Source organism: Lissotriton vulgaris, chromosome 11, assembly GCF_964263255.1.
Source record: "Lissotriton vulgaris chromosome 11, aLisVul1.2, whole genome shotgun sequence".
NCBI lineage: Eukaryota > Metazoa > Chordata > Amphibia > Caudata > Salamandridae > Lissotriton > Lissotriton vulgaris.
The window spans coordinates 659,601,557-659,623,729 of record NC_141699.1 but is presented as its reverse complement, the minus strand read 5'-3'; the positions used below and the strand labels follow the sequence as shown (position 1 = coordinate 659,623,729).

The window sequence follows — 22,173 nt, the reverse complement described above, 5'->3', positions numbered from 1 at the left end:
TGAGTTTCTAAAATTCCTACATACATGGTTTTGTGTTATTGCACTTTCTTAGTTTTTCCCCACTGTACTGGCGCACATCATTACCCTCCAACCACTACTAAGATATTAAGAAATAGGTGAAATTGTGTAATTACCATGCTGACATAGTGAATTTAAAATATGCAATTTACTATATTTTCTGACAATCCCAAGGACTCCACCTGGAAAGATAGATTGTATATTGCAATTGAATTACAGTTGATATGAGTGAATTATATATAAAAGTGATATATAACTTTTCTAATGTGAATGGCTTTTTAAAGGTGTCTGTGAGGAAAGCTGCAGTAGTTGTGTTAGTTCTGAGCTACATCCCTTCCACTACTTTCAGATTTATAAGCTAATCGTGGCCTATACTTTTAGCGTTCTCCTGCTTTAAAACCTTTTAGTTATTTTAAAAGAGTGACTACTCTAGAGACTGTAATCAAAGAAGATTTATTTTAGTTTTTATCCCCTTAAAAATTTTCTTTTTTAGTTTTACAGCAGGTTAAGGTGAGGGGTGGTCTTTTTCTTTTTCAAGTCTCCCACTTGTCAATGTATAGCTTCTATACGTTACACACACTGGGGGCTGGGTATATTTTGGTTGTACAAGTAAAATGGCATACTTTAGAATTTCACTAGGGTATTACATTGTTTTTTAACTGTTTAGGGACTTTCTCACTGCATCTCCTATTAAGGTTGGATTTGACTAAGGGTTCAGCTTTTAAGATACTTCTGATCGAGAATGCTCTTTCTGTCGCCTCCTATTATGGCAAATATCTTGCAAAATGCAGCACACAAAGAAAAAGGAAGTGACAAGGACAAATAAAGATATTTCTTTTTGTTAAGCCTCTCCTAAGACGGCGTATCTTTTTGCCACATTCCCAGGTCTACCAGTGATGGTAGGTTTGCCACACAAGGCAAAATGGCTTTGTGTAGCTTGATAAATCGGATTTTAGGGTTTGAGTTGCACATCCACCTTGGTGCGTGATACAAATGTGACGCAAACCCTTGATAAATAGGACCCTTACAGTATAGAAACTAAAGTGGAAAGATGAGCACTGGCGCATGTTGAACACAAGTGTGCCAGCGCAAGGGGGGAAACAACCATTACAATGCAGTCATTACAATTCACTACCTTTACAACACAGTCATTACAACACAACTGCCTTTACATTGCATGCCTTTACAACGCATGCCATTACATCACATTTCACTGCAATGCATGTCATTACAGCGCATACCATTACAACGCATGCCATTACAACGTATTATAAGATAAGCAATGGGTATTTTTTAGTTTTAGGGTGGGTATGGGTTTTGGGGTACATGGGGATAATATTTTTTTACCCCTACATTATCCAATACTTGCCCTACTGTTGCACTCACTGGAGTGGGAATAGTAATTTTTGCCCCATACACTATCCAACAATTACCCTACTGTTGCACTCACTGGAGTGGGAATAGTAATTTTTACTCCTACACTATCCAACACTTACCCCACTGTTACCCCAAAAGTATTATGCGTTGTAGTGGTATGTGTTGCAATGGTATGCCTTGTAATGGTAGTTTCTAAAAATGAGTTGTAATGGCATGCGTTGTAAAATCTTGCGTTGTTATGGTAATTGGGATGTAAAAACTGCATTGTAAATGCATGCGTTGTAATTGTTTGTGTTGAAACGTCATATATTTGGCAATGGAGAACAGTTTACGGAGCTATATCTTAACTTTGATTGCTGCACTGCACTCCCACTGCTGTACCTAGCAATAGCAGTATCTCTCAGATTCTGGAAGATCAAGCGTAACCATAACTTCCTTAAGGTGCTTAACTGCTTTATTCTTGCACACATCTGGCATTTTCTAAATCCGTTCTGTCTCTAGCCAAAGATTTGTCCCTCTTCAAGTAGAAGGTGAAATCTGAGTAGTGGTCAATGGAAGTAAAAGACACGGTAAAGGTGGTAGGTCCCTTTCAAACACGCTGTGTCCCATGTCATCAAGGTGATTTTGCTAATCGCTGAAAAATATTGTTCCCAGTTACGAAGTCGCTTCCAAAGCCACAGAACTATCCAAAGGGGCTTCCTGTAATGGTTTGAAGGATATAGACCATTGTTTATTGGATCTGTTCTTTTCCCCATTTAATAAGAAATCCTATTTACGTAGCCTGACAATAGCAATGGCTTTTGGGATGAGCCATATCTTCCCTAGCTAGGTACACATATAGCAAGTTGTGCACTAGCCTGGGCTTATCCCACATCAGGTAAAATTAGTATGTCTTTATGGAATTGTTCAAGCAGTAGAGGGAACACTGGCAATCATATTGTCTGGAAAAGGTACAAAATCCTAGGTACTACTTTTATTTTAATAGAGTTGAGCTAGTCCATGTGAGTGTACTCATGTGCCAGGTTTGGAAATTGCTTTGTAAGGAAGTTTGCAGGATCATTTGGTCAACTGTGGTTGTAATCTGAATACCAAACTATATGATAGAACGAATCTGAATACCAAACTATATGATAGAACGAGAGGCCCATTGAAGGGTGAGTAATTCACCAAGCCTAGCTTTCTGGTGAAGGGCTACCACTCTATTTAGGATTTCAGATTTTTTATGTTAAAATTTGAGTTCCTCAACTAAACTTTAATGGTGCAGTTGTTGCACACGGGAAAGAAAGGTTTGACTTGGTCATACAGAGTCTCCAAAATGTCATCTACATACATTTGACAATTTGAAATTGTCTTGGCTAATTTTTATTCCCATATCAGAATAAAGATATATATATATATATTTTTTTTTTGTGTCCTCATTTTTGCCCTTGGTAATCAACTAGTAGCATGTGGAAACGATCTTACTGTCTCAGATATACTGGAAGGAGCTCCGGGGTATGCCGCTCTAATTACTCCACAGCAAGTAGAATCATAATCCAACATAGCCACATTGAATAACCATATGGGACCCATGCTGCGTTCATATACCCATCGTGCTGGGATATATCGGGTATAGTCAAATGGAAAAAGAAGAGGATGCCAAGCAGCGTAATCATTGGAACTTGGGGAAAAAAAAAAAAACCCAAGATCAACCATAGCTCTTTACCAACCATAGCTCTTTACCAATTTAGCAGACTCCAAAATGTTCTCTTGTTTTGATTTCCTGATCTTAAGAGGTCCATCTTTGATGTTTGTAGAACTGACCTTTTCCAATCCAGCAAAGTTGGAGGTGAGGGATCCTTCCATTTTTTACATATTTCCCTTCTTGCCAACAAAATACAAAAAAAAGTAAATTTTTTGCTGGACCAGTAAACTCTGGTGATATTCCAAAAATAACAAGAGCAGGTGTCAAAATTAGTGGAGATCTCAACGAGGTAGATATTGAACTCGAGACGGAGTCCCAAAATGATGTTAGCAATGGGCATTCCAAGAACATGTGTAAGTCCGAGGCCTCTGCCAAACCACATTTAGGGCATAAAACCTGCGTGTTGTCTATGAACTTTGACAGGCGTTGGGGTGAATAGTAGGCCCTATGCAGTGTGAACAGATGATTTCGGCGTAACCATGATGGTTTTACTATGTTCCACAGGATTTTAAATGATTCATGCCACATATTCTCAACACTAATACCAGTCATATGTGTGGACCATAACTGATCTGGTAATAGGAACTCACCCTCTACTTCATCTAGTAACACATTATACCATGATGAGACTTCTTTCTGAAATGGGGGTTTATCCGTTAGTAGTGACACTAATGTACTATCATTTCCTATTACAAATCTACCTTTAACACGGGACCTTGCATTTGCCCAACCTTGGATTTGAACCTAGAGAGCCTAGGCCCCACTTTTGAACATAGAATCTCCCATGGTAGTAAACTTCCTTCAATAAAGATGTCCCCCCAAGTTATCAAGCCTGCCTCACGTAATGGTATTGCAAGACTATCCAGTAGCCAGCTCGGAGAGCCAGGAGAGTTCCAAAGTGGGGCTTTAGCAGAATAATAGTCAATTTTAAGGGTACATCTAAGTTTAGTCCATGTTCTGCATGCATCCCTAAGCACCTTTAATTTTATTTTCTTAAAAAACTTGGGATCCCCAAATTTAAACAAAAATTCATGGTCAGCCACTTTTTCTCCTCTAAGTAGTGCAGCGAACATGTGTCCACAGGCCAAGTTTATAGGGGATTTTAATAGCATCCTAAGATGGGACATTTGAAAGGCCCACCCATAAAGTTGTAAATCGGGTGCAGCTAAACCTCCCTTCTCTCTACGGCGCCTGATCTTTTTCCATGAGATTCTTGGGTTATGGTTATTCCAGATAAAAGAACGTATATCGCTTTGTAATTTAGTTATCATTTTGGGATCAAAAAAAAGGGGGATGGTATTAAATAAAAATGTGATCTTAGGTAAGATCGTCATTTTCACTAAATTGGATCTACCCAATAAAGATAACGGTAGGTTGGACCATGATTTCATTTGCCTACGGCATTCTTTAGATATAAGCGAAAAATTTGCTGGAACAATCTCGTCTATGTTTTGGTAAATATTCAATCCTAAGTATCGAAGAACTGAACTTGTCTGGGCCCCTACTACAGGTACAGGGTCATTCCAGACCATAATGTCTGTCTTGGCTGCATTAACCTCATATCCTGATACTGCTCCAAACTCTTCAGCCAAGGTAATTAGTGTTGGAAAAGCTGATCTTAACTCAGATGTAAAAATGAGAAGGTCATCTGCATATAAAGCGACCTTCCTTTCCCACCCTTCAAACACAAAGGACTTAATATTACTATTATCTCGAATTTTTTGTGCAAAAGGTTCTATATAAAGATCAAATAGGAGGGGGGAAAGGGGACATCCTTGTCGGGTTCCCCGAGTGATATTAAAAGGGTCCGATAGTTCACCATTGACAAGTAAGGATGCTGATGGGTTCTTATACAAGAGTTTGATTGTGCGTCTAAATTTGCTACCTAAATTTAATTTTTCCAGTACTTCTGATAGATAAACCCAATTTACTCTATCAAATGCCTTAGTGGCATCTAAGGTCATTACAGCTAGAGGTAGTGATGTCACTGTCGCCATATCGATAGCACCTATAAGGTCATATGTCAGTTCATATAGCTGAAGCCCCTTTACAAATCCTTTTTGATCTGTGTGCAAGATGTTTGTTGCAGCTGCACCCAACCTGTTCGCAAGTACAGAGGTAAATATTTTGTAATCTGTATTTAGAATAGAAATTGGTCTATAAGACCCACAGTTCAACGCTGATTTGCCTGGTTTTAATATCAATGTAATTGATGCGCTATCCCATGATTTAGGGGGGGGCATCCCTTCAAGGAGGATTTTATTGAAAAGCTCAGTCAAAAAAGGAATAATGACTGAAGATAGGGCTTTATAAATTTCAGATGGCAAACCATCAGGGCCTGATGCTTTACCCTTTTTACTACTGGCCATGACTCGCTTAACTTCCTCTTGTGAGATCGGGTCATCTAATTTATTACTTTGTTCTGATGTCAGAACGGGGAGAGACACTTCCGCTAGCCAATCTTTGACCTGCTTTGGCTCCACCTGAATATCCTCACAATAAATGTTACTAAAAAAGTCGCGGAGCGTTCTCCTAATATTCACATCAGTAGAAACTATGATGCCGTCAGTCATGATAGAGTTAATGTTGTTACGGACTAGCTCAGTCTTTGTTTTCCATGCGAGTAATTTACTGACACCTTCGCCATATTCGAAGTGTGCCAGTTTGCTGGCTTCCCATCTCTCTTGAACCCTGGTATTTAATATCGAGCTTAATTCTCCTTTCAAAACGGTCATTTTGTTCTGCTTTTCCTGGGCCGTAGGCGAGCTGGGATCGGGGTGACTTATTAAATCTGCTTGAAGATTAGCTAACTCTGATTCCAGTGAATTTACTGCTTCCCTATAGATTTTGTTCTTATAGGATACTTTATTTTTTATCTGGCCCCTTAAGAACGCCTTAAGTGCATCCCATATAACGTCTGGAGAGGCTGATCCTATATTATCGTCCAGAAAAAGCTGGACCTCAATCTTAAGGGCATCAATAATGTTAGATGATGAGAGTAATGAACGGTCAAACGACCAATTGCCTGCTCGTTTCATTGGAAATCCTTCCAGATCTAAAAGAATTGCTGCATGATCTGAGAGATGAAAGGGTAAGTGGGATACTGATTTAACCTGGTGTACTAATGATTGGCTAATCAGGATAAAATCGATACGAGATTGGTGATGGTGCCTGTAGTTCCGAAAAGTGACTCCTCTTTGTTGACCATGCATTGTTCTCCAGATATCATTATAACCTAACTGCTTCATATTGTCCTGCAAGTATGCCCTTGTTTTGGACAAGACTTTGGCTCTGTGAGATGGAGATTTATCCAATACAGGATCTAGAACTATATTAAAGTCTCCTGCTAGGATAATTGGATCAGGGTATGAATATAGATGTGAAAAAAGAGCTCTCAATGCCGATGGATCATCCTGGTTAGGACCATAGTATCCTGTAATAGTTATTGGAGCACCAAATAGTATGGCTGACACTATTGCCCATCGTCCCCCTGGGTCTACTATTTTTGAAATCAGTCTTGCTTTAATAGACTTTCTAAATAGGATTGCTACACCTCTAGTATGTGTTGTTTGTGTCGTGTTTATGCAGGCATCAATCCATCTATTTCTCTTAACCAATATCTGTATTTCTGAGTCGGTCAAATGTGTCAAATGTGTCTCCTGAATTACCATGATCTGTGCGGTCCAGTCCCGAAGATATTGCATGATGTTATTTTTCCTGGGGCAAGTCCGCAGAATAAAGATATTTTTATTCGCCTAATGGTTGCAAGGACCGTACAAAACAAGAAGTATCAGGTGGCAGCCTTAGCTAGTACCCTTGTGAATAAAAATGGCCAGCAGAATCTGCAGTTGGTTCAGATTATTACCTTTGACGTATGGTAACTAGCCAACACCATTTGCAGGACCTCAGACAAAACTTCTCCTCCCAAAGTGCACTCTCCAGAAAGCATTGGTTAACCAGATTTAATGCTTTGTAAGCATCAGAGCATCTTTACATCTGCATTGTATGTTCTCAACTAAGCACAATATCTTTTTTATGTTGTTACCACTTTCTAAATCTTAATGATGTAGTGGTTCTAAAAGTAGATGTTTGCTACGATGTTATGTTCAAAGCAGAAAAGCTCAAGTGGAAATTCCCAGAAACCTATATATTGTTAATCGTGTAGAGTGTAAAGGCCAGACCTTGGCCGCCAGGAAGCTGAACAAGCGATCTCTTAAACAAGAGGAGAGAGGAACCAATGAGACGATGATGGCACAGCATGCCTTGCGGTATAATGCAGAAACTACTGGCAGCACGGGGCCTGATTGATCAAAGGCATAGTGAACAAAACAAAGAGCTTTACATTTTATATGCAGAGGAATAAAAAGCCAATGCAAAGAAACAAAGTAGTAGAGAGATGAAAAAGAACAAAGATTGCAGCTTTTTTTAATATGGAAAAAGACAAGTCAAAGATAAACCTAAGGACATAAAATTACATTAGTCATGGCTTGATAAAATGACCACCTGGACTTATATTTGTGTACCGGGGAGAGGTAAAAACAGGGTAATTTCACACAGCAGACACCAGAAATGGTAGAAGCAGTATAAGGTAGCGATTTGGAGGTGGATGGGGATGTCGATCCTGGCCTTGGCGCCGAGGTAGGAGAAGAGCGTCCTCCGGTTCGGGTGTGATGGATACGGGGACAGTGGCAAGGGCCAGGGAGACTGACAGCAGGGGCTTGTGGGATGTCAAGCGGTTGTTCAGGTATTCTGGTCCCTTGTTGTGGAGGGCTTTGTAGGTGTTTGTGAGCAGTTTGAAGTGGCATTTCTTCTTAATGGGGAACCAGTGAAGACGATGGAGGTGGGGGTGATATGGGATTGTCTGGGCAGGTCCAGGAGGACTCTTGCTGCAGCGTTCTGGATGGTTTGGAGGAGCTTGAGGAGGAGGGGGATGATTTCTGTGTAGCGACCGTTTCCATAGTCAAGACGTAAGGTGATGAGTGCTTGTGTGACGGTTCTTCTGGTATCTGTTGAGATCCAAATGAAGACCTTACAGAGCTTTCTGAGGGTGTTAAACCAGGTGTAGGTGACCAAGTTGATCAGTCGTCTCATGGAGAGCTCTCTGTCGAGGATGATTCCGAAGTTGCGGGTGTGGGTGGTGGTGGTGGGAGCTGGTCCAAGGGCGGGTGGCCACCAGGAGTTGTACCAAGGAGAGGGAAACTTTGGTTTTGTCGTAGTTGAGTTTGAGGCAGTTGGCTTTCATCCAGTCGGCGACGTAAGTTGCTGTGTTCTTGAAGTTCGCTCTGATGGTGTCCAGTTCTTTGGTGAGGGAGAGTATGAGCTGGGTGTTGTCTGCATAGGAGATGATGTTGAGGCTGTGGCTGCAGGCGATGGACGCCAGCAGCGTCATATAGACGTTGAACACTGTGGGGCTGAGTGATTATCCCTGGGGTATGCTGCAGATGATGCTCTTGGGGACGGACCTTTACAGCGGGAGGCAGATTCTCTGGGTGCGCCTGGTGAAAAAAGAGGATAATAGCTTGAGGGAATTGCCGTGGATGAGGAGATGGTCAGAGACTGTGTCAAAGGCCACTGACAGGTCGAGGAGGATCAGGGCCTGCTGACTCGCAGCAGTCAAGTATGGCTCTGACGTCATCCGTTCAAGATAATATGGTGGTTCAGTGCTGTGGTTTGAGCAAGAACAGGACTGTGAGTTGGCAGTTAATGGTTTTCTCCAGAACCTTGTTCGGGAAGGAGAAGAGCAAGATGGGGTGGTAGTCCTTGAGGTCTGATGAGTCCGCTGTGGGCTTCTTCAGAAGTGGTGTGACTTTGACTTGCTTCAAGGATGCTGGGAAGGTGACAAAACTGATTGCTGAGTTGATGATGCTGGTGAGCAGTGGTCCTATTACTTCATGTCCAAGGTTGAAGGCGTAGTGCAGGTAATGGCTTGTTAGGGCTCCAGAATGGATGGAGGACATGATGAAGGTTGTGGTTTTGGTGCAGAAGGGTGTCCTTTCGGTCAGGAGGTATGGTGGGTGGATGGTGGGAGGAGCGGGGAGGTCCGGCTGCAGCAGTTTGGGTTCAAAGTTCTTGTAGATGTTGGCAATCTTGGTGTGGAAGAAGCTGATGTGTGAGTAGCAGAGGGACTGAGAGGGCAAATAAAGTGTTTCCAATGGCATCTGGGGAAGAGAATTATCTGACAATGTGGAGTAGTTCTTTGGTGTGGTTGCTGTCCTGGAGGCGGGTGGTGATTGCGGCTTTCTTTCTGACAGCATGGTGGAAGGATTTGAGGGCAGTCTTGCAAGCTGTGCTGTCGCCTGGGTCTTCGCTGGTTCACCAGCATCTCTCTAGAGGTTTTCATTTGCATTTTTTCTGATTTGAGTTCTGGGTTGAACCAGCTGACGTGCTTGTTGGTTCTTTTGTTGCTGAGAGTTTTGATGGAAGCGATGAAGTCAGCGATAGTGGTGTTCCATTCTGATAGGTGGGTGGTGGCTTGATTAATGTCCTCAGATGTGTGTAGGATGGTGGTGTTGAGGGTGGTAATCCATTGAGGTTTGGTAATGGTGTTCCAGCTGCAGCGGGCATTGTGGGGTGGGCTGACGGTAGCTGTCGGTTGACAGCTACCTGCCCATATTCGCGGCATTTCGCAGGCATTTAGGAGAGACGTTAAGACTTTCATCTTTCCCACTGGTTCTTAGGGCTTCTCCGTTTGGTTTCTTTTCTTGCCCTGTCTGAGTTATGTCTCTTTTCCAGATACAGCGCCGGGACGCCCCTTTGCTGGGGCAGCTGCGCGCTATAAAAATGGAAATAACATAACATAACAGCAATGAAGAATTCGAGGATGCGGTGGTCCGCCCAGGTTAGCTGAGTTGTGTGACTGTACCAGATTTTGTTGCTGGATGTGAAGATGGAGTAAAGGTTCTGGCTTCATCTAGGTCGGTTCATTCATTCAAACTGATAACCTTTTTTACTTTAACCCGCCCATCGTTTTCGCGCCGTTTTCTTTGTATTTAAAACGGGCTAGAACTTCCCGTGTTTTGTTTACTTTTTGCTCGGCGGAGGACGCGTGCCACGCCACAGCCTTCGGATCGGCAATATCCTGCTGACGACCAACTCCTTGCCAGAAAGTTATATCCCGATTCTTGACGCCCCAAACTGACAGCATTTAGATATATTTATGTATACTTAACAATCAGAGTTTACTGGGAGTTTAATGTGGGATTATGCTTTTTCCTACATTTTACAGCAGGGATTATCTTCCGTGGGATTCTATTACTACCACCTGGGTCCTGACATCTTTTTACCCCGGTTACAAGCCCTCGAGATTTTATGAATAAGGGAGTGCATTCTACCCATAAGCAGTCTATTATTTTCTGCTACCACTCTCCCCTAGAGGTAAGAATCGCTAAGGAATTCATTTAAAAACTATCGCCTTTCCCCACCAATAGTGCAGGATACTAATTAATTATATTTTTTTCATGTTCTAGTACTTTTTATACCGACAAATACATATACCCACGCCACCTAGGATGTACCTATCTCTCAACTATTTGATCTAGAAGACGCTTAAAAATCAAGGTATTAGAACCCTAGTATCCATCATGATCTTTTTTGGTCCTGTGAAAGGAACTTCTTGATGGCTCAGTCTTCTATATATTTATATTATTAATTTCTTTTCGCAGCATACATCGTTGACTCGTATTTTTAAAGCCACCATTGAAATTTTCAAAATCTTCATTCAGACGTATGGCATCATTGTGACTCGATATTCATTTTTTTGGTAAATATGATTCACATGTTTCATGAATATTGTGTTTGGATGCTATTTTTATAAGATCACAGTTACTATCATGTACATCATGGTTTCACCGCCTAGCATCATGCGAAATTATAACGCAAATCAATTATTAGATATAGTCTTCCATTTGACCAATTTAGGGTGTTATGTTCATTCTTCCTTTCCTCCTTTCACAAAGACCTGTTTTACATATTCATTTGTCTATTGAGAATTAAATACTATCAGTCAGGTCATGTCATCTGGGTGACCCATTGTGTTTAAAGAAGTAACATCCTACACAGCGCATGTTAAATCACCTCTCTACATGTGCTCTTGTCCATTGAATAGGTATTTTATTCGGAGTGAGGGCTGAATCCTTGACCTGCTCTTGAAGATATCACCTTCCCTGTTGTATGACTATGTAATATAGTCTCACTTGTAAGTTTGTATCATTACTTGCATTTCTCTCTTTTTGGGTTACAATAAGGTACATTTTATTCTGTGTAAAAGTATTATGCTATTTTCATATGTTATTCTACATAATAAGTAGGATGTACTCTGAGTAGGCATATATAAATGATGTACTCTTTTAGACAAATACTGTACAATCGCTTAACATAATCTGTCAATCCTTTGACACAGAGTGAATAAATGTATAGACTTAACCAGTTCGTATGAGGGGAGGTCAAGTACATTTTATGTATTGTTATTTATGAACTGTAATATGCCTGTTATTGAATCTGTAGTGTATCTGGTGAATTTAGAATACAAGAACCTGTATAACTGATATTGGTTTCTTTTCTTTTTTTTCCGTAAATATATTTCCAGATATACCATCGATTACTCCTGAAGAAGGCGTTTTCTGCCGAAACGCGCGTCGAGTTTTTCTAATGTGTTTCAGTAATTTTGGCATTGATTCTATATATTTTTAATTAGATTATATAACCTGTGTATACATGCTGTTATTTAGTTATGTATAGGTCTAATTTTGTGTATATATGTGTTATCATATAGTCTGATTTTTGTTCAGTTTCTATATGATTTTTAAATATGACTATTAAAAACATGTTTTTTATATAACTTTGTATTCCCCTGATTGTTCCCTATACGACTGGTACAGGTTTATTTTTCACCTCATTTGTCCACGGCCTAGGTTTTACTCACATATGTAAAGGTTCTGGCTTACAGTGTGCGTGGGGCTGGTGTTGATCTGTTTGAGGCCGAGATTATCCATGGCTGAGTTGGAGTCTGATTGGTATTTGAGGTGGAAGTTGAGGTCACTGAGGAAGAGGTAATGTCTGGATTTCAAGGTGAGGAGGACAATGATTTCTGTGATGCAGTTGGAGAAAGGGGACCGGGGTCATGGTGGCCTGTAGGTGAGGGTACCACTGATGGTTGTGTGGGGGTAGGCTTGGAGGTGGAAGTTGAGGTGTTCCATGTCAGGGGTGGGGGGTGGTCACAGGTGGTGAGCTTGATGGTGTCCTTGTGAATTATGGCAATTCCTCCCTCTGGTATGACTGGCCGGTCCTTGTGGGCCAGTTTATAGCCAGTTGGAGTGGTGGTGGCTATGTCGAGGGCAGTGAAATCCTTGAGCCAGGTCTCTGTGAGGAACACTACGTCGGGGCTGGTGGTAGTGATGGTGTCCCAGAGTTTAATGGCATGTTTGGTTAGGGAGTAGACGTTGAGTAGCATGCATCAAAGTTTGGGTTAGTGGTAGGTGGTCTTTGTGGGAGCCTGTGGTTCTGAGGAGTCGCAGGCAAAGTGGCAGTGATGGCAGTTGAATGCTCCTTTGGTGTCTGTGGGTGAGTGGGTGCAGCAGAGGGTGCTGCGGCAACCCAGTTCCATTTCTTGGAGAGCAGTGCTGGAGTATCGTGGATGGTTGGAGGGTGAAGGATTCTGATGCTGGGCGCTGTTGGGTCACAGACCGGCATAGACAGGCACGGGCGGACGCAGATGGGCTTGCCTTTTGCATGCCTTAGGTGAGCCGCCAGCATGCCCACTACACAGCAGTACAGCTGCTGGCATTAAGTAGCCTGTGGGGGTGGGACTGTAGGGTGTGGCCTATGATGCACTAGCATTGTAGGCTGGGAAAATGGCGTCCGGCCAGTGGCCTTGGTCACTAGGTGGCAGGGGCAGCAAGGATCAGAGAGCTGGTCTGGTCTGGATTCAGGAGTCAAGGCCGAGAGTTCAGGCAAGCTCCTAGGTGTCATGCAGGAGAGTGGGTATGTAAAAACACAGGTTCAGTAATGCAGCACAGCTGTCAGCTTTAAATAGCCTGGGGGTTTGGACGGGGCGGTGGGCGGGACGGTGGGGCAAGGTCTGCGACTCACTAGCATCATAGGCTAGTAAAATGGTGTCCATCTGGTTGCCTAGCAACCAGTTGGAAAATGCAGGGGCAGCGAGGATTGGAGTGCCGATCCCGATTGGATGCAGGAGTCGAGGCAAGGAGTTCAAGCAGGCTCCCAGGTGGCACGCAGGAGTACGAGGTTCTAGAAGCAAGGTTGGCTAATGCCGCACAGCGGCCAGCATTAAGTAGTCTGGGGGTGGTTGGGGCGGTGGGCGAGACTGTGGGGAGAGGCCTGAGACACGGTAGGATTGTAGGCTGGGATAATGACATCCGGTCAGTTGCCTAGCGACAAGGTGGCAAGGGCAGGGAGGATCGGAGAGCCTATCCATTCTGGGAGCAGGAGTCGAGGCCAGGAGTTCAAGCAGGCTGCCAGGTGCCACACAGGACAGCGTGCTGTAAAAAATACAGGCTTCTACATTTTGAACAGTGGTCACTGGACAAGGAGCTGGAGCAAGATTACCAGGCCATCATTTTCACTTCCAAATAAGTGGCAAATTGCCAATAATAATAGGTTATACACCTTGCCAGTATTGATTTGAAGAGAATTGGATTGTATCCAGTGAACGATTAGTAAGGCAAGATATGAAGATTGTTTGAGGTGTTACTTCTAAATCAAGATGAACCAAATTATGTGTTGTCTGCATAGGTCATCCAGGTTATGACAAAAGAGCAAATTAATCTTGCCAGTGGGGCCACATAAAAGTTAAACAAGACAAGACAAGACTTAGAGCAGAGCCTTATGAGACTCTATAAGAGGCTGGCAAATAAAAGGATTTAAATGGTGGAGTGGGGACTGTCTTTACCTTTATGGTGACCTAAACATATTGACCTTCATACACTATCACTGTGGGGACTTGAACATTCCTATCTTCATACGTGATCTCTTTGGGGATTCAGAGAGCATTATCTTTACATGTTCTCTTAGTAGGAGTTGAACATCCCTATAATCAAAAACTATATCTGTGGGACTTGCACAACACAGTAATAACTATGTGGAGGCGCAAGAATGCCAACAACCACACACTGTCTCTATTTAGACTTGAACATAATTATCTTTAAGCATTGTTTGGGGCTAAAACATTATCTTGACACACTATCGCTCTGGTGATTTGACCATGATTACCTTCACACTCTATCATTGTGAGACTTGAATATCCTTATATTCACACATTATCTATGTGGTGGCTTGAACATGCCAATGCAAAGATATTACCTTTGGACTTGAAAATCATTATGTTTACACACTGTCTGTAGGGAGCTGAATATTCCAATATTCACACACTATCTTTGGGGGCACTTGAAAAATACTTTAATCACATGCTATCTTTGTGAGGACTTGAAAATCACCTTAATCTCACACTATCTTTGTATCGATTTGAAGACCATTAAAATCACACACTAATTTTGTGGGAACTTGAACCTCACTATAATCACACACTATCCTTGTGGTACCTTGAGCAGCACTATACTTACACTACCTTTGTGGGAACTTGATCATCGCTATAATCACGCACTATATGTGCAGAAACAGTCCACATTAAAGACGTTCTCTTTGGTCTTAAATATCATATATTCACATACTATCTTTGTGAGGAGTTAAGCATTCCAATTATCACACACTATCTCTGTGGGGACTTAAAAATCACTATAGTCACACACTATCTTTGCAGGGACTTGAACATCACTATAATTGCTCACTACCTTTATGGGGACTTAAACACCACTAAAAGCTCACACTATATTTGTGGAAACATGAACATCACTTTAATGACTCATTATATTTGTGGAAACATGATCACTATAATCATACACTATATCTATGGGGCCATGAACATCACTATAAACACACACTACCTCTATGTGGAGCACCAAAAATGCCAACAACCACACACTGTCTCCATTTGGACTTAAACATTACATTCGTTAACCAATGTATGGGGGCTATACCATTATCTTTATACACTATCACTCTGGGGATTTGAACATGATTACTTTCACACACAATCTAGCTGGGACTTGAATATCCTTTTATTCACACATTATCTATGTGAAGGCTTGAACATGCAAATATAAAAGCATTACCTTTGGACTTGAAAATCATTATATTCACACACTATCTCTATGGGGACCTGGCATAACTATCATCAGATGCTATCTCTGTAGGACATATACATGACTAGCATTGCACACGATCTCTAAGGACACTTGATCATGACTGTAACCTAACACCATCTCTGTGGGAACTTGAACATGATTATATACACACACTATCTCTCATGAACTTGAAATTAAATGCTGATAAAACTGAGCTTATTCTCACAGATGGAAATGCAAATCCGTGAAATTCTAACTTTTGGCCTTCCATGCTGGGCAGCCCTCCACTCCCAGCAAGCTTTGTTAAGAGCTTGGGGGTCCTGATTAGTGGTGAGTTATCCATGAAGCCCCAGATCAGCTCAGTGGTCTCGGCTTGTTTTTACCATCTAAGAAGAATCCGTAAGATCAGTAGATTCTTGACCACTGAGGCCTTGACTCTGGTCATCTTAGCATTAGTAATTCCATGCATTGACTATGCAAACTCATTATATGCCGGTATTCCGGCAAACCAACTGCATCGTTTACAGTTGACGAAAAATCATTCGGCAAGGCTGATCGCCCGCCAGCCTATACGACATCATGTCAAATCTCTGATGAAGAGTCTACACTTGCTTCCGGTGGCCAAACGCTGTGCCTTCAAGCTGGGATGTACAATTTTTAAAGCCTTAGCCAGGAACGGCCCAGATTTTATTTCCTCGCGGATCCAGCACTACATTCCTTCTCGGAATCTACGCTCCCCCAATTCAAAACTGTTGATTACCCCCTCATTTAAATGCAAAAACATGGGGAGCTCAGATTTGCGGTCTTGGCTACACAATTTTGGAAGTCTCTCCCTGTGGAAGTGAGGTTGGCAACCCCCTATGTGCAGTTCAGTAAATTGCTAAAGACCTCTTTATTTTCTCAGTCACATCAGTAAGCCAACTGTGTTGTTAATGCCGCTTTCTCTTTTGCTCTCTGTGATATGAAACCGCTTGGTGTACGTGCGCTTCGTAAGCACTTTTAACATAACATAATTGATTGATGATAATGAGATATTATCCACCTATCAATCAGCATTCCGCTGCCACGTCAGTACTACTGACCAAGTCTTCAGGTTTATGATGCTGTATTGGAGCACCGTAGTTTTGTCTGGGGTTACCCTCTATGCAGAATTCATAGACCTCAAGCCTGCATTCGACTTAGTGCTCCGTAATAAACTTTGAGACACTGTAGCAGGCTGGGGAAGGATAGGCAATACACTGATTCGAGTTGTTCTGGGTTTTATTTTACTATACAAAGTATCAGAGCTTTTCTTCCTAATAGTCCGTGAAAGTCGGGGAGAGCGGCTCCGTGCTGCTTTCCTGCTGCCTGACTCGGGGGAGGTTTGTTTGCGTCCCCGGTCGGTTGTCCGCCGCGGGATGTCTCCGTCGACTTCCGTGGTGCTCGAGGGTTACCGGGAAGAGAAAGGCAAGAAAACGGAGTATCAGTACTCGTTCTACTTTGCTGTCATAGGGGAGGGAGTGAGGGACCAAACACACGTGATGCACACTGTAGTTAAGCTGCCGAGGTGAAAGGGGGTTGTGCTCGGGGTAGGGAAAAACACACCAAGGAGTTGGGGATCCCGGGTTCAGTCCGACGCTGCAAACTTACGAGTGACCCAACCCCTCAACTTGTCACGCACCTGGTTAAGCCATACACCTCCCCCGGGTGTATGGCTGGGCGGCTCGTGGTGTCGGTGGCCTCCTGGCGTCTCCTTTTCAGCGTCCTCGGCTCCGTCCCTCTGTGGACTCTCCTCGGACCCGGTCTTCCTCCGGACTGCAGGGGTTTCTTCGACTTTCCTCTCGCTCCCTTCTTGCTCCGCATACAAGTCTCCACTTAACTCCGCTCCGCTTCCGTCCTCCTCCGCGTCTCCTTCGTCGTCCTGGGTGAACAAGCACACCCTTGATTCGTCCAGACCGGCATATGAGGTTTCCGTGTCCTGACGAGACTCCTCCCATTCCGAAGCCCATTCTGAATTAAAGGGCCAGTGCGTGGATTGCGTGTCTACCTCCGTTTCAACGTTCTGTGGAGAGGGAGAGGTAGTGTTTATCATTTGTCTATTCGTATATTTATTACAGACATTGCTTCTTGTTGACCCCGCTGTGTTACACACCTCCCCCTCCGGACACTCACGATCGGGGAGTGGATGACGGGATAAGAAGTCCGCCCCAATATTGTCACAGCCTTTTCGGTGATGTATGGAAAAGGAGTATGGTTGCAGTGAGAGGAACCACCGCAAAACCCTCGCATTATTAGCTTTATTGCGTGCCATCCAGAGTAAGGGAGCGTGGTCTGTAAACAGTGCAAACCTCCGGCCTTCCAGGTAATATGCCAGTTTATCAATGGCCCATTTAATTGCCAGGCACTCCTTCTCGACGGTTGCATATTTTAATTCGCGAGGAAACAATTTTCGGCTGACATATAATATTGGGTGATCCAGACCATCTTGCCCGGTCTGGGAGAGCACTGCCCCAATCCCATAGTCCGAAGCATCAGTGTGCAATGAGAACGGACGAGTGAAATCAGGGGAAGCCAAAACTGGTGTAGATGTAATTACCAACTTCAGAACTCTAAATGCCTCCTGCATCGGCACGGTGGGATGTACTGGTGAAGATGCTCGCCCTGCGTTTTTCAGTGCGTCAGTTAGGGGGGCGGCAATGTCCGCAAACTGTGGGATAAAGCGTCTGTAGTAGCCCACCAGGCCCAAAAAGGAACGCAATTCCCGTCTTGTGGATGGGAATGGGGTATCAGCAATGGCCCTAACCTTCTCGATTTGAGGTTCAATCAAGCCATGTCCCAAGACATATCCAAGGTATTTAACTTTGTGAAAAGCTAGTTTGCACTTCTTAGCGTTGACAGTTAGGCCAGCCTCCCGAAGCGCCTTTAACACCACCGACAGGTGTCGTAGATGAGACTGCCAATCCGGACTGTAAATGACAATGTCATCCAGATAAGCTGACGTAAAATCCGACAAACCTGCGAGAACGGAGTTCATGAGGCGCTGAAAGGTGGCAGGCGCCCCGTGAAGGCCAAAAGGAAGGACCGTGAACTCAAAATGACCCTGCTCCGTAGAGAACGCCGTTTTTTTGATGTCTTCAGGACGTAGAGGCACCTGCCAATACCCTTTTGTCAGGTCCAGGGTGGAGATGTATTTGGCCTGACCCAGGCGCTCAATTAACTCATCCACCCTAGGGATGGGATACGCGTCGAAGAGTGAAATGTCATTAAGTGCCCGAAAGTCCATGCAAAACCTTCGGCTGCCATCCGGTTTAGGGACCATTACAATGGGGCTGGACCAATCGCTTTTCGACGGCCGAATCACCCCCAATCGCAGCATTTCCTCAACTTCAGCCTTAATCGCCGCTCTTCTGGCTTCGGGGACTCTGTAAGGTTTAACCCTAACCTTTTTGTTGGGTGGGGTATCAATGCAATGTTCCGCTAGTGAGGTCCTTCCGGGTTTGTTGGAAAAAACATCCCCATACATCTCCAAAGTTCCCCTCAATTCTTCCTGTTGGCGGGCCTTGAGTTCCTCATTATGAACAAGCATGTCAATAGTAGAACCCTCACCCCCTGGTGTCTCTGTCACATGGATGTCCACAGGAGGAGGACCTAACCACTTTTTCAGCAGATTTATGTGATAAGATTGCCGCTTTCGTGGTGTTACCTGCAATTGATAACTAGTACTGCCAATGACCCCGACCACCTGAAACGGGCCCGTCCACTCTGCCTTGAATTTGTGGGACGATGATGGGAGCAGCACCAAAGCCCAGTCCCCTATTTCAAGGTGTCTCCATTTTTTTCCTTTGTTGTAACTAGTTTGTTGTCTATGCTGACTAAGCTCCAGATGGTCCAACGCCAATTCCCTTAATTTAGCCAGTTTAGCCTTTAAGTCCCTGGCGTACTCAAGAGTAGCTTTAGCCTCCTCTTCTCGTTCACTAACCCAGGCATCCCGAGTCATCTCTAGTAACGACCGAGGTTGTCGACCATAGAGCATTTCAAAGGCTGACACTCCCAGACTACTTTGTCTCTGTGCCCTAATGGCGTAAAGTGCCAAAGGCAACATCCGGTCCCAATCCTCCCCACTAACCTCCATCATTTTACGAAGGGTGGATTTTATGGTCCTGTTGTAGCGTTCCACCAGTCCGTCCGTTTGAGGATGGTAAACTGAGGTACGGATCTGGTGGACGTTCAAGGTGGCACAAATCTCCTTCATTAACTTCGACACAAAGGGCGTGCCCTGGTCGGTCAAAATCTCCTTCGGAAACCCAACCCGACTAAACAGCTCAATCATTTTGTCTCCGACCTGTCTGGAAGTGGCCACTGACAACGGAAAGGCCTCGGGGAAGCGTGTGGCATAGTCAACAACAACTAAAATGTGTTGGAACCCCTTTTTAGTTTTAGGCAGTGGACCGATAAGGTCCATGCCAACCCTTTCAAAAGGTTTGCCAATGACAGGTAAAGGTTGCAAAGGAACTGCCTGCGGTCTAACCATATTCTTCATTTGGCAAATTTCACAGGACTTGCAGTAAGCTTCGGTATCTTTATAAATACCGGGCCAAAAAAATTGCCTGAGGATGTTTTGGGTGGTTTTCTCGGCGCCTGAGTGCCCAGCGATGAGATGGCTGTGGGCGAAAAAAGGACCTGCTCTCTGAAGGAGACCGGCACCAATAGTTGTGCCGGCTGACCCTCTCCACCTATGCGATACAACAGGTCATGATCGATAATGAACCCTGGAAACATTTTCGAGTTTTCCTCCCTCTGATGTGCTTGTTCCCATGCGTTGAGCAGCGTGGGATCACTGATTTGTGCAAATTTGAAGCTTCTATCCATAACCCAAGGATCTTGTGTCAGGAGCGAATTCACTGTTGGTGGACGTGACCCTGACGAGCCAAAACCCCTATCGCCTCTCTCTGTGTCGTCCAGCTGGTGGAGCACCTCCAGCCTGGTTTCTGCTATGCGCTCACAAAGTAATTGTGCCACTCTATCTCCTTTTCTTACTTGGAAGGGTTCTGTACCAAAATTAAATAGTAGGATGCCAATGTTACCTCTATAATCTTCGTCAATAACACCAGCCCCTACATCAATAAAATGTTTCGCTGCAAGGCCTGATCGTGGAGCAATTCTCCCATAGCACCCTGGAGGGACTGCAACTTGTAGGTCTGTTTTGACCAGTGACTTCCCTTTTGCAGGAACCACATAATCATATGCACTGTAAAGGTCATAACCCGCTGCTCTTGCCGAACCTTTAGTGGGGGACATTGCGTTATTAGACAACTTCACAACTTGGAGGCTAAGTCTAGGCGGACGTTCCATAAGGGTATTACCCCCCTCCCCCTTTGTGTGGCACACTGTTTTTAGTTTATCCTTAAACATGTTCAAGAAACTAGGGTTATCGGTCCCAATTATTATATCCTCGGGGAGGTTGGACATTACTCCTACTCTTACAGTTTGTGGAGGCGCCCCAATCTGTTCAAGCACAATGTCAGCAATGGGGTATGGCCGGATATCCCCATGAACACATTTAATGTTTACTATCCCCTGGGGAACATATTGTCCTGTCCTGACGTAGGGGGATTGTACTACCGACTGTCGGCAACCTGAATCCAACAAAGCTGATAATGAGTGACCATTGACGTTTACACTTACTCTAAAAGAGCCGCCCATCTCTGCTGAAAAGAGTACCGCCCTGGGGAGGTACCCTACCTCCATTGGCTCCTCTTCATTCCTTTTCTTGGGGCACATCCGTGCAATGTGTCCCCATTGACCACAGTCGAAGCATTGTGGCCCTGGGTTGGTCATGTTCTCAGTCCTCCATGTACGGGGACGAGTGGTCTCTTTTCCCCTTGCCGCCGGCTTCTCCAGTCGTCCAACTCCTTTCTTCTCCATTTCAAAGGGAAAATTTTTAGGTTGAGCCCGGGTAAAGGATGAGGCCATCTCCACTGCTTGGGTGGTTGTTAGATCGTTATGTTGGCGAAGCCACTTTTGAGTAGCGTATGGGAGGGCCTCAAGAAATTGTTCTAAGTAGATTCGATCAAGTATTTCTTCTTTCGTGCTGGTAGTGGGGGTTAGCCATTTATCTGCCGCCATTTTTAATCTCACGAATAGAGTTTTGGGATTTTCCCCCACTGCACCTCTCTCTTTTCTGAATTTTAGGCGATATGCCTCGGGGTCTAATCCTAAATGATCTAGGATTATTTTTTTAATTTCGACATAGGTGGTGTCTCCTCTTGGATTTGCTACTTGGTACGCCGCCTGGGCCTCTCCCCCTAAGAGCGGTGCCAAGAAGAACGGCCATTTTGCCACTGGCCAACCACAGGCCCTTGCTGCCCTCTCGAAATTTAACAAGAAAGCGTCGGGGTCTTCTCCTTGTCTATATTTTTGCAGAGACACGGCCGGTGCGCCATGGGTTAGAGTTCTCTCTGTGTTCCCACTCCTCTGTACTGGGTCTACCCATGGTTGATTTTCCTCAATAGCTTTCTTTAGTATCTCTCTGTCGGCTTGTGCGGATACCAGGTGTTGTTCTAGCACCCACTCAATTCGTCCTTGACCCTTGACTAACTGATCTACAACGGTCTCCATCTTGATTCCGCAGATGGTGCCTATGCCCGCATTCTCCACCACTGTAGCAGGCTGGGGAAGGATAGGCAATACACTGATTCGAGTTGTTCTGGGTTTTATTTTACTATACAAAGTATCAGAGCTTTTCTTCCTAATAGTCCGTGAAAGTCGGGGAGAGCGGCTCCGTGCTGCTTTCCTGCTGCCTGACTCGGGGGAGGTTTGTTTGCGTCCCCGGTCGGTTGTCCGCCGCGGGATGTCTCCGTCGACTTCCGTGGTGCTCGAGGGTTACCGGGAAGAGAAAGGCAAGAAAACGGAGTATCA

At 44.1% G+C, this 22,173-nt stretch overlaps 1 protein-coding gene across 1 annotated transcript; it reads right to left on the bottom strand.

Moving 5' to 3' along the window:
- Positions 1–16,882: 16,882 nt before the first annotated feature.
- LOC147683299 (uncharacterized) lies at positions 16,883–21,873 on the bottom strand. Its single transcript, XM_086944816.1, has 2 exons — positions 20,941–21,873; positions 16,883–17,317 (listed from the first exon to the last, which is right to left on the bottom strand). The coding sequence occupies exons 1-2, from the start codon at positions 21,871–21,873 to the stop codon at positions 16,883–16,885; spliced, it is 1,368 nt and encodes a 455-aa protein (XP_086800942.1).
- Between the last annotated feature and the right edge of the window lie 300 nt (positions 21,874–22,173).

Coding starts and splice junctions, on each gene's coding strand:
- LOC147683299 (XM_086944816.1), bottom strand. CDS start 21,873: ATGGAGACCGTTGTAGATCAGTTAGTCAAGGGTCAAGGACGAATTGAG. Junction 17,318..20,940: donor AGATGGGCGGCTCTTTTAGA/GTAAGTGTAAAC, acceptor CCCTCTCCACAG/AACGTTGAAACGGAGGTAGA.